This window comes from Dermacentor silvarum, unplaced genomic scaffold (assembly GCF_013339745.2).
Source record: "Dermacentor silvarum isolate Dsil-2018 unplaced genomic scaffold, BIME_Dsil_1.4 Seq71, whole genome shotgun sequence".
Lineage (NCBI taxonomy): Eukaryota > Metazoa > Arthropoda > Arachnida > Ixodida > Ixodidae > Dermacentor > Dermacentor silvarum.
The window spans coordinates 1-12,334 of NW_023606660.1; the positions used below are offsets into that span (position 1 = coordinate 1).

At 45.0% G+C, this 12,334-nt stretch overlaps 1 protein-coding gene across 1 annotated transcript; it reads right to left on the reverse strand.

Annotated features, from left to right (window-relative positions):
* Positions 1 to 1,116: 1,116 nt before the first annotated feature.
* On the reverse strand, positions 1,117 to 5,193 carry LOC119435447 (uncharacterized; the record flags this gene model as incomplete). Its single annotated transcript, XM_037702303.1, has 2 exons — positions 5,085 to 5,193; positions 1,117 to 1,515 (listed from the first exon to the last, which is right to left on the reverse strand). Coding segments are annotated over exons 1-2 (508 nt in total), but the record flags the coding sequence as incomplete, so codon positions are not given.
* Between the last annotated feature and the right edge of the window lie 7,141 nt (positions 5,194 to 12,334).

The following is a 12,334-nucleotide window of genomic DNA, read 5'->3' on the forward strand; positions in this document are numbered from 1 at the left end:
AAGGGTCGCACATTGCAGCCCCATAAGTCTATACTCCTTAATTAGTAATGCACGCTGCGCAACGAATGCGGGACACTCTAAAACTAGATGTTCAAGTGTCTCACAGGAGCCACAAAACGTACACGACGGGTTGTCCACACGTCCTTGTCGGTATAGGCGTTCGCGCACCAACACAGACCCAACCCTTAACTTGTATAACAGTGCTCTAGCACGACGGGGCAAGCCTCGACCACGAACGCGGGGAGGGAACGATCCGTCTGCAACACGCCGGTCTGGGTGCCGCTTTAGGAGGTGTCGGCATATAAGGAGACGGGCGTTTTCAAACGTGCACGAAATGTCAGGGCAGTCACATTCATGGTGGGCACAGCTTGAAGCGAGGCGATCAGCCTCTTCATTTCCAGCGATGCCCACGTGCGAGGGTACCCACTGGGCAATGAGGGACACTCCACAGGAAGTAATTTTGCCCGAAGTTTCTTACTGCACAACAATGGGCTATCGGCATCTTGTCTAAGTCTGCTGAGGGCAGCACGGGAGTCTGTAAGAATGGCGACCTTCAAGGCGTTTAATTCTTCGTGTACGTATTTCAGAGCAACATCAATCGCTGCTAGTTCTGCAGTTGTTGATGAGGTTGGAAGATGTCCGGTCAATCAAAAGCAGCACTTAGGAACTTACGAAATTTTGTGAGTTTGGTGAGGAACTTTACGAGAAGAAACTTTGTGATTTGAGATTCTTGACACTTAGATAAGATGCGCACAGATGAATAGTAATGAAAATAGCTGCATTCCGCACGGCAGATTTGTTTCAGCATCGTGTTTCGACAGTAAGCTATAAATGAACTACCCGCCGTAGCGGCGTAGTAGCTTTAGCGTTGTGGTGCTAAGCCCCAGCACGTGTGACCACAAGAAAAAATTTGATTTACTCTCCCGCTCATTAAAACACGCTAAAGCTTGCTAATGCCTTCAATTAGCGCAATTAGGCGCATCTTTGGGCAATACCACTCAATAAAGTCTGATATAAAAGCGCTAAAGTTATCTACAGACTTATCAAACACGTTAAAGTGGACTCTTTTATCGATAAGTGAACGAAGCAGCACAAAGCTTCCCATTGAGGGCTTACCGACGATAACTGTGAGGAAGAGGTCGTTCTGCGATACGCCCGCGTCCGTCTCCACCCTGCAAGTGTAGTTTCCCTGCATGGACATGTCGGCGCTGAGGATGGTGATGAACGACGGCGATCGGTTGCTCAGGTCGACGCGCTTGTCGAACAGGTTGCGCGCCAGCGGACGGCGTCCCTTGCGCCACACGTAGACCTCGGCGCCGTCCTTGAACCAGAGGACGCGCCGCAGGTCTTCGCCCGGCGAGAGCACGAAGAAGCAGAGGAGCGTGGCGCCCTCGCCCTGAAGCACGTACTGCGTCTTGTTGCTGTCCGACAGGAGCCGCACCTCGGTGACCACGACGCCCAGCACACCTGCGTCGAGAACATGTAGGACACAATTTCTTCCATGTAGCACATTTACTTCATATCATTAGTTTATATCATCTACAGTATACGCACTGTCGCTTTCAGTCAAAATGTCAGGAAGGGAGCTGATAAACATTGCTGGCATTTGCAACTTTATTGACAAATCAATCACCTAATGTGTGCACCGATAGAGCCTGATGGCAGAAAAATCGACTTTGGGGACGGAGTTATGTGTATGACGGTACAACACCTGTAATTACCTTGCTTACTGCGCAACAAATTATGTAGCTCTCGTTGTTGCCATGGCAACTCAAGAAAACTCTTCGCTCGTCAATACTTCCGACACTAACTTGACAAAGGAGTTCTTGGTGCAATTCTATAACAGCCGGGCACACCGTCTCCAAGCCTTCTCACGGCACTGTCAGAAAGAGCAGTCATTATGCCTTTAATATAGGCAATATAGAGGGCCTCAACCCCAAGTTCAGCCATGATGAGATGCAAATGGTGTTATGAATGACGCATCGAGGGTGATCACCACGACAAGTGTTGACAGTATATGCGCACCTAGAAAATCACGCTGCTGAGCTTAATGTAAGCGTACCGCCCCCCTCTCCTCCTAAAAAAAGAAAGGATAGAGGAAATCGTAAGAGGTACATGAATCTAATAAACCTGAGGTCAGCTATTGCTGCAATGTAGAAGCTAAAAATGAATAGAACTTATTTTTGCTGCAGGGAGATGTTATACAGGACGACGTGCAGTTTCCTTGCAAAAATATGCAAGATTGCTTTGATTTAAGGCATACATATGTCGCAGGATTTGGTAATGCACAGAAAAAGGTACGAGATGATAAAGGTTATATACATTAATAATATAAAACAGCTACTGTTCGTCTAGTATAAACGAATTTCAATATTTTTCTTCTTTACAAGCTTGAAGTCAGGACATAAAGTGCCCCGACACGATTAAAAAAAGAAAGGTTATGGCAGATAAAAAACGTGCTACGTATGCGAAATCGAAAAATCGCGAGGACTCAGAAGCGATGCAGATTCCCACTTTTAGAACACTTGCGTCATACCCAAGGTGGCCAGAAGAAGAAAAAAAAAGTGCCTCGCGGCTTTCCTTTATTTTCCACTTCGTCATATAGGGGCTAACAGAATGTCGAAGTCTCTCACATTCCTATCCTGTACAGCTGCTAAGAAGGCCTGACACGTGTAGCTAGATATCTTAAATGACAATTTCAGTGCTTTGTCTTTTCATTGTTCAACGTTTTGGAAGCTCGCATGGCCACCAAGTGTTTTTATTTGCTCGGCGACGCAAGAACTGCCCAGTTCTTCATTTGACTTTATACATGCATTTTCAGTCGAGACTGGAAAAAGAAAAGGAAAACGACTCCAACCCACAAGAGGAGTCAAGAAAGCACTTCGAGTAAGGAACAGAGAAAAGAGGAAAAGTAAAAGTATCAGAGTAGCACTGGCGGCCGTTCTTGCTCTTTCTCTATTTTTCTTCTTTCTTTTTCATTCTCTTTCATTTCTTCATACTCCTATGGATATCAACACGCTTTTTCGACAAGGACTCGCGCTTCTGTCCTTAACCCGTACTCTTGTCGTTTTTCTCTCAGCGCTTCATACGGACTTCCTCCGCGGAATTCGTGAATGTAAATGGGGAATTACGACAAGAGCTAGGCGGAGCGTGAAATGTCCAAGTTCCTTTCGCAAGCAGTGGTAAGACTATTTACGAACGAAAGGAGAATGGCTTAGATTCCGTTTTCTGTATTTAGATCCTGTATGGTTGGGGCGACACGCTAAACTTGCCGCAGCGTGGCGGCGTTCGCCCACGAACTAGGTGTAATTAGTGAGTTACTCTTGGGACAATTATTTTAGCGAACCCTCCGGGCACAGTTGAGTGCTGTGTATGTTTCATATTGTTCGCGTATTTCCTTGTGCGTTTGCATTGTTTTGAAATTGTTGGCGTGAATTGTGCTTTATATGCAGCCTCCCGGTGGCTCGAATGTTCTGAAAGCGAAAGCGTTTCAGAATGAGCTTCCTTTGCGGTGCGGCACTTCGTATCAAGAGAAAGAGAAAGCCGCATATAAAAGTAAAGTAAGTAGAAAAAGCGCGTTTTTTTTTTTTTTTGCAGAGCACGTGACTTCGAAAGAAAAAAAGATACTAACTGCGAATATCAATGAATCTTAGCTAAAGTTTACAGTTGGTTCAATTAATCGGAACTGCGAAGTCGCTAGATCATAAAAATTAGTCTAGGAGATGCGACGTTCAGTCAATCGTAAATAGGCGCTAAGCTGGTTGTTTTATCGAATATAAACGTAGCATCCCACATGAACATACAAACACAAGCAGCGAAATGAGTAGAATGAATGTATAGCCTCCACCATGATGTTATCAAAGTAGAAATAGAGCTATTTAGCCTGCTTCTATTCTTGCCATGTGAACTTGAGACATTGCCAATTGCCATAAGTCCCCGCGCTAAAACAGTCACAGGCATTGACTGCAATATTCTTGCGTACCACTTTCTTTTCTAGATGAATAAATTACCTTTTCTAAGAGTACGAGCCCTCTTTGCGTACTTCCGAGGACGATTTCCCTCTGCACAGTTTGCGTTGGCATAACTGAGACTATCATTATTCACTACACACCATTCCAGTTGTTCCGTCGCGTTGATAATGGAGATAAATGAGCGTGTCAAACAAGGCAGAGAGCATAAAGTATTCCCGTCTCCTCCCTGAGTAATACTAGTTGCTGGGCTAGTCGGTTATTTCATACTGCATAAGGGACTATAAGAACTATGGTCCGTAAGTAAGTATCTTTCTCCCCTTATTTTTATGTCGATCTGCGTTTATTGCTTATTCAACTGAACAGTTTAATTTTTATTCTGGTTGTAAATTGGTTTACCGTTTTTTTATTCTGTTACGTGGCACCATTGAGTGGAAAGCGAGGCTTTCAAACTCTGAGCCATTGGAGCTGAATAAAATGGGTTATACTATACATAATACGTTGTACTCAACTTGCTAGCCGCTTCTAAGCCACCAACTCATGGAGCGAACTAGTTTCTGTTATCGGACATGGATTACCGACGCGATCACAAAAGAGTAGCACTCACAGACACGTGAAGAAATTCCATGTCCTGCTGTATCAACAATGTTAACACTCGACCTCTGCTGCTTTACTAGAATGGTAAGTGGTTGAGATTGCCTATTTCGGTAACCGAACAGTTTTCATTCTGGTCCAGGAACACTGCTGGAAAAGTGAACGCTTATAGAAAAGGTCGGTCGCTGTTTCTGTGTCATCCCGGGGCTCCCTTGTTTCCTTGCTTTTCAACCAGAACGAAAGTCAAGCGCTGTCGCTCTTTCGTTGATGCGACAAAGAATGGTCGTGTACCAACTGGGAACGGCGAATACACACACGAGCACGCTAACGCATGCGACAGACATGTGATGTTGGCATGTCCTCGCTTAAGTGCCTACCGTGCGCTTCACGGCCCCGTATAGCGCTATTGTGGCCCGCTCCTGTTAGAGGTACTGTATATGAATCCCTCTAGGGAGCCAGAGTTGCACGACTGTTTTCCGTGCCAGTCGCGCCACCTTCCGTGATTCTAACACCGCTACTCACCGAGTTGCATCACGTGGTCAAAACGAGCTCCGTCACGTAGCCGATAAGCCAACACTTCACAGGCGAAGCCAACGACCAGCTTGACCCGCCGACCAAGCGCAATTGACATCGCCACTATTATTATTCTTGTCGCTTATTCATCGATGCTGCTGGTCAAAGTAAGTGTGTTCGCAAGTGTTTTCTCGGTTAAATTGCGAAATACTGTCATAAATAAATGTCATACGAAGCAGTGACAGCTCTTAATGTATGACGGGTGTAGCGTTCCGAACTGTCACAGCCACAGAGAAAATGATTATATGTAAATATGCATTTGTCTAACCTGCTCCATCTGCTTAACAGTGCACGCCCTCACCGTATAGGTCACATCATTTAGTACTCCATGTGGCCGAGTACGTATGCAGTTGAACAAACGTGCTTATCCACTTCGCCACTCGTGGAAAGCAATCTGCAAAGATCTGCATGTCTATATCAGGCTGATAATGCTTCTGGGCTCGAGCCCAGGAGTCATCGCAAGAAGTCACCCATGTACGCCGGATGCAGCCACTCGCGCGGGCTACACAGCAGTAAATCACTTTGTTCACTCCATTCCGTGGGGAAGAAATACAATCTGATCAGGTTGAGCTCAGCAGATAAAAATCTGGGGCCTATATCTCAGAGCTATTTGTTCGTAAGTACCCTTTGCAAAAAGTACACCGCCTCCGCTAATAGTGCGTCCAGTAGCAGGATTGTCTGGAATTCTCTCACACGAACAATGCTAGCGTAAGGGCTGTTTGTGAATACGGACCCTGGTGAGGATCGTTTTCGATGGGGACGGGGAAGTCTAGAATGCGCGGCTTTCAGAAAGGACGTGATGGTATTGCAATAGATCAAGAAACTTGAAAGGCATCTGCTGCGCTGTGTACGTTTCGGAGGGACAAAGACCTTCCCGTTTTTCACCAATGAGAACGTCAACTTATTCGGCTATTCGAAATTGGTCTACAGTAAAAAACATGAATATGCCGTGAAAACGTGTGCTTTTGCAAACGAACGCTGAAACAACCCGGTGGCAATGCTACAAAAAAAAAAAAAAAAACGAGTTGGAATGCTGCGTGCTGCCGAGTTCAATGTTTTCATGTAAAAGAGTCAAAACAGGTTTCTGGGAACGAAAATATCTATTAGCGCAATAATTGTAATGTATGGCCTAATGCCTCTTGCTGTTGGCGAATGAGCAACGAACCCTAAGAATATTTGGAAAATTAAGTGGAATATGTTGCAGTTATTACCAGTCCTTTGTAACACGCGAGCTCAATTCATTTTTCTGCGTCCGCAGAACACTTATACTATGCTGTAACAATATTAAACGAAGTATAATATAAAGGGCCTATTTGACGTCAAAGGGGAAGTTCAGTGGCGTTATCTCCAGGAAATACTTTATAGACATGGAACCAGCGAATTTTACCCTATATAGCTTGCTTTGCTGCATAAATATTATATTTGAGGAGAAGCACACGGCCTAAGTAAATTTCGCGGTGTTACGTGCCAAAACAATTATATGATTATGAGGCACGCCGTGGTACTTCGGATTAATTTTGACCATCTGGGGTTCTTTGACGTGCACCTAATGCACGGTACACGGGCGTATTTCGAAATGCGGCCGGCATGGCCGGACTTTGATCCCGCGCTCTCGGGCTTAGCCTTGCAACACTGATTACACTACGCCACCGCGGCGGGCAAGCATATAAAGCACTCGCTGAAAGTCATGTACGGAATAACGCCTGCCAAGGTACTAGTTGAGAACTTCAACTTGGACAGCGCTTTGCTGCAGTGACAATTACTATTAATCACACTAAGCGTTTTCTTAAAGTCGTATTACAGGAGAAGGCCTGCAAAGTTATGTTATCATTGCTACAGGATTGTCAAGGTGCACAGACGGCAGCATAAATATGTATGCCAAGACAGCGCATTGCCTCAACGACTGTCTGCGCCTGCTTCTTTCAATGCAATGGCTCCTCTCAAGTATGCACCTCCTACTTAAAGAAAAATCCAAACCAACGTTATCCGCGTCAAGCTATATATACAGTATTGCGTCAGTTGACATCAAAATTTCCCCCGGGTATGCACCTAAACCTGCATGGGTCGAAATGAAATCTTTATTTTGTGCACATTTAAAACAAACAAATTTAATTTTGGGGAAACGTGCCCAGTTAAATGTTCCCGCTCTTTTGGCGCATAACAGTGCCGCCCCGACTTCTCGCCCATCGTACTTTCTTTAGCAATGCAAGAACTCTCACACTATGACAAACGGCAACCAAATGGCAGCCATATCGGCACGCGAAGCCATGAGAAGATAGAAAAACAGCGCTGCCAGGGCACGAGTGCTTAAGTGATGGAGGGACCCATTTTTTTTCAGTGCACTGAGCCATCACGAAGTTGCGGTTAGGAAAACTTCACTGGTCTGTCACGCGTCGACGCGTGGCCGGTGGGTAAAGAGTTTCTAGGCAGGCTATCGCGCATCGCCTTTCACTGGCAGCATCTGCGGACGCTGCGTATTTTACGCTGCGTTCGAAGAACACTTTGCGTAAGCCGATGCGTTTCACTCACCGAAGAAATTTCACGAGGGTTAAGCAGCGCTTGCTTCCCAGCACCAACGTGGAAAGGGGGGAACTGGTTTCTGAAATAGTGTTATTTTAACACGATGCAGATTATGCCCTTATGGCCGTGTTCTATCGCGCAGGGGCCTTGTTTTGTTTATTGGATATAAAGATTAGCTCAGGTTTGGCGTGCATGAAAGGTTCTTTACTTGACATAAAAATAGATTGTCATTTTACGGATACAGGATCAGTACAAATGTCTGTCTTTCGAATTCTCACGGAAAGATTTCGTGCGCTATGAAGCTTTTAATTTTTTCAGCAATATAATGCACTTTTTTAAGTTTCCACCTTTATTGCCGTGGAAACGTAAGTGCCTTATCCTAAGGGTTACACTTTACGTTCACGGAATTTCATTTTAAAAATACCGTTTGTGAGAAAACATACCGGCAAGTCAAACGCCTTATTTTCTGCGCAACAGGCCCCCAAATACAGGGAAAACTGCCATTGCGGACTATTGATCAATTAAGAGTGGTTCTACTAACTTTTCAAATATGTGTATTGGGAACTTGTAACCTCAAGTAGAGCGGTTTGTTCCTTGCAGTAGCTGTTTTTGTGTCATCATATTTTTCTGCCGATGTTCACGTGAACCACTGTCAGCAGTTCAAGTGCACTGAGCAGCACTTTGACTAGCTGACCCAGCGAGTTTTTCAGGACGTTTCTTAACCAAGTTCGAAGTAGCATTTCAAGAAAATGTCGTTCTTACTTCCAACTGCAAAGAAAGTCATCAAAGCAACCAGAAATGATGCGGTTCGCATGCTGGCGGGCGCGCTGGCAACCTAATCTTGAAGATCTCGCATTTTTCTGTGAAAACAAGAAATTTGGGGGTAATATGGAGCGGAAAGCATGCCTTTCAGCTTCGTTGCCGGATCGACCAAAGAGAGAAATAGCGAAAAGAGCGGAGGGAGAACAAGAATAAAGAAAACTATTTCGTTGAAACTCTTCGTGTCAATCAGAAAATGTCAAGCAGGAGGTGTCGTGTAGGCACTTCCTTGAGTGTCTGGTGATATAACTTCATTCTGCTTTTGTTTGAGAGCCTAGTTAAACACTCATACATTCTTTACGTTGAAACGGAGCTGCGATAAAGACCAAGCTCTCTTCTGGATGGCTTTCATTTTGAGCTCATCGGTTTGTAACTTTCAGTAATAGCAGCATCACGCGGCGTAACCACATTGGTACCGTATGCTATCTTCGTCATGATGCCTTTCCATCTCTCTCTTTCCCTCTTGTTATCGTTGCAAATTTGAGGATCAAATGAAGAAGAACGTACATGTATTTTGTACAACAGCGCGGCGTTGCGGCATTTTACCATAGCAGCGTTTCTGTTGTTCTTTTCATCCGCGATCAGCACAGCTCGTGGGATGGCCTCAGAGGTTCGTTTCAAGCCTGCCTACCATAACCATGCTCGCGGCCCAGTGTAACGTGCCCATCGTGAATGTAGGTTAAATTATTGGTCCCTTCGAGGAAGTAGTCAAACCCCTATTTTACCCTGTCCCGATCGAATGTTCATTAGCCTTCGAGAAAGGTATTCTTCTTTACTTGATCGCAATGTGCGCTTCATCGGGCCACGTCAGTACATAATGATCTGGTAACATGCCAACCTATCACGCGAGTACTATGTTCCTCGGCCACTTCGTTAAATGCTCACTGAATTCATATACATACAAATGTACTCGTCTTATCAGGCGGCCACGAATACATTGATTATTGGTGCAGGCAATTGCCCGCGTTCCTCACTCACGAGTAGTGGGTGAAACGCTTGCACGCCCTAAAGGGAAATTTTGCTGGCCATTCACCTCGCCGTACATATTGTCAAAATATAGTTCCTGTAATCGCTACTGCGCGCTCAATTACCAACCCCGTTTTGGACCTCTTTTTTTCTCCTCAATAAGCCTCTACCGAATTGTTTTATTTTCCCCATCCATGTTTCGACGAAAGATACATGATCAACGTATCACGCTAGGTCGACTCCGGCCTATTGAGCTTCCTGCAGCGCTACTTTATTCCTCCATGACCCGTGTATGTCGAGCTAAGACATCGGATACCTACAGCGCGCCCCCAGATTGGTGCTGCAGCTCTTGGTACAAGTGCGTCATAAACGAAGCTTGTTCTGTCGGCTGACGCTGCGCTTATGGGGACTATATAGAGACACCATTCTATAGCCCTCTGCTCTCATAAACGTCAGGCCAGGCACGCGTCTAGTGATTATAGGATGGGGTTGAGTGGGTGGTTAGGCCAGCGTTTGAGAGCTATCGTGAAAAGGCCAAGGGGATTGTCGCTTTCTTCAGCGGACGTCGAACTACGTCAATAGATCGTTCTCTTCTTTGCGATCTTCCAGACTACACCGTCTTAACATTATTTACAAGGACGCTGTGAAAAGATGCGAATGCTGTAAGACGCATAAACGACGCAGTACTGCTGCCACCGTTCAAAAATACTTTGTTCCCAATCGCTAAAGAACGACCAGATGCCAGCACCCAAGGGCTCACTCCGCCTCTCAACTCTCATTCATTCATTCATTGTCATAGCACCTGAAAAGCTAAAGCACCTCAAAAGCTAGAGCACTTCGGCAATGATGCTGAAGCCGTAGGCTCAATGTTCAGCGAATGCATGACAAATGCATAACTGAATTCTGAGCTCCTTTCCCCTGCTTGCTTTTTACTGATTTTCTTGCTACTGATTTAATGGTGGCCGTTAATGCGCATTATCGGTGAGCTAAACCAGAATTTTTCAGCTTTGCATTAAGCTTCCTCAAAACTTTATATAAAATGGTACTCGTACCTTAGTGCTCAAACATTTGATCCTTCTTGCAGGACATACAACCAACAATTTTGCTACAAAGCTTGCTTCCACTCTCTCATTCCTGATCAAAGTACCCAATACCTTCTCTCGTCTTATAACCTTTATTTTAGCTTCTTTCGCGACGCAACAAATGGATCCTATTTGCAGGATTTCTGCACCGTAATAAGTGACACTACTCATATAATTTTCAGATTCTTACCTAATAATAATAATTGCAGAGAAGCGGAAAAAAAAAAAAAGACCGGATCTATGGCTCTTAGCTCCACGTCTTTTATATTTAGCCGCCATTGTAAAGTAATAACATGTTCAAAATGTCATATGTTTTATGTAATTCACGCTTGAGGCTAGTGTTGTCACAGGAATCAATGATTCACACTCCATCTATTGTTTTGATCACTCTCGCACGTTACACACGCCTTATACCGCCTCAAAGACGCTACTTTGAACGTATTACGCTGCGCTATATGTTCTAGAGACAGAGATAAAAAGGTCATTAAGTTGTGCCGGGTGCAGCATTCATTATAAAAATTCCAGTGCAGTCAGTGCAGAGCCCAACTGCGCCCACTAGAGGCATTCTCATCGACATTAGCTGTAGTCGTGGCTTCGTTTACAGCTTGTATAGACGTGATGCGAGCAACCATTATAACTGTGACATTAAAACAACATTCTCGCGCTCCTGAGTATTTCGTAGGACCCGAAGCTTCCTTAAAAATGCAGAGAGTGGGCTGAATCACCAGCCCAGCATGAGGCCTTTGCCTGCACCGGCGTAGGACATCGTTTTCAGAAGACATCGCCGCTTGGGGAGCCATAGACGTGTAAGTGCTTATCCTAGGTCGTTTGAGCGGCACTCCCATATTAAATTGTGACATGAAGCGGCTTACACTATGTGTGGCGTCTTCTCAGTATATGACCACACAACAGTATTTGGTAGAATATGACAACACAACTACATTCGTGGCATGTCGGTGACGTCGAAGCTCCAACTTCCAACGCGCATTACGACCTAAGTACGTGCTTACACGCACATGCCGTACAAGCTGACCATCCTTGATGAAGATTACGGAGAATTTATTTACCGTTCAACATTATATAGATTAAGAGGGATATACCTACCGTGCTCTTATTGTTTTGCTGTGCTACGTTTTTCTCGTAAAGTCGAGCTTCTATACCCATAATGTTGAAACCTAAAAGATTAATTTAAATTTCTGTCAACATTTATCGGCGTCCGCTGTTCTAGGCATTCAAACACAAAGGTAACAGTTTGTTTTAAAGACGATAGTCTTTCTTGGGGTACTTAAACGCTGAAAATTTGGTCTGTCTGTCTGTCTGTCTGTCTGTCTGTCTGTCTGTCTGTCTGTCTGTCTGTCTGTCTGTCTGTCTGTCTGTCTGTCTGTCTGTTTGTCTGTTTGTCTGTCTGTTTGTCTGTCTGTCACCCAATTCAGCCACCCGGCCAAAGTTGGACCACTTGCTTACCGCCCACACTACTTAAACTGGTACGGCTGTTCATACTTGTGAACGTTATCGATCACAAAGTAAATATTACGCATATCTGAGGCGCAACATCACTAGGTAAGTATTAGGAGGTGTGTTTCTTTAATAGAAAATACATAGATACGTAACTCTAAAGACCCTAGTTTCTTAAGCTGCGCTGAAAATGCCATGCTATGCGCGCCGACGAACGACATTCCCCGACTGCGCGCCGACGAGCGCCCTCTGCCATGGAGGAAGGAAACCCTCTGCACAAGCTCATGTTTCCCGATGTATTGCCAGATGGCGTCCATGTCTCACGCAGCGCCTCCTCAATTTTATCAATGCCAGCCA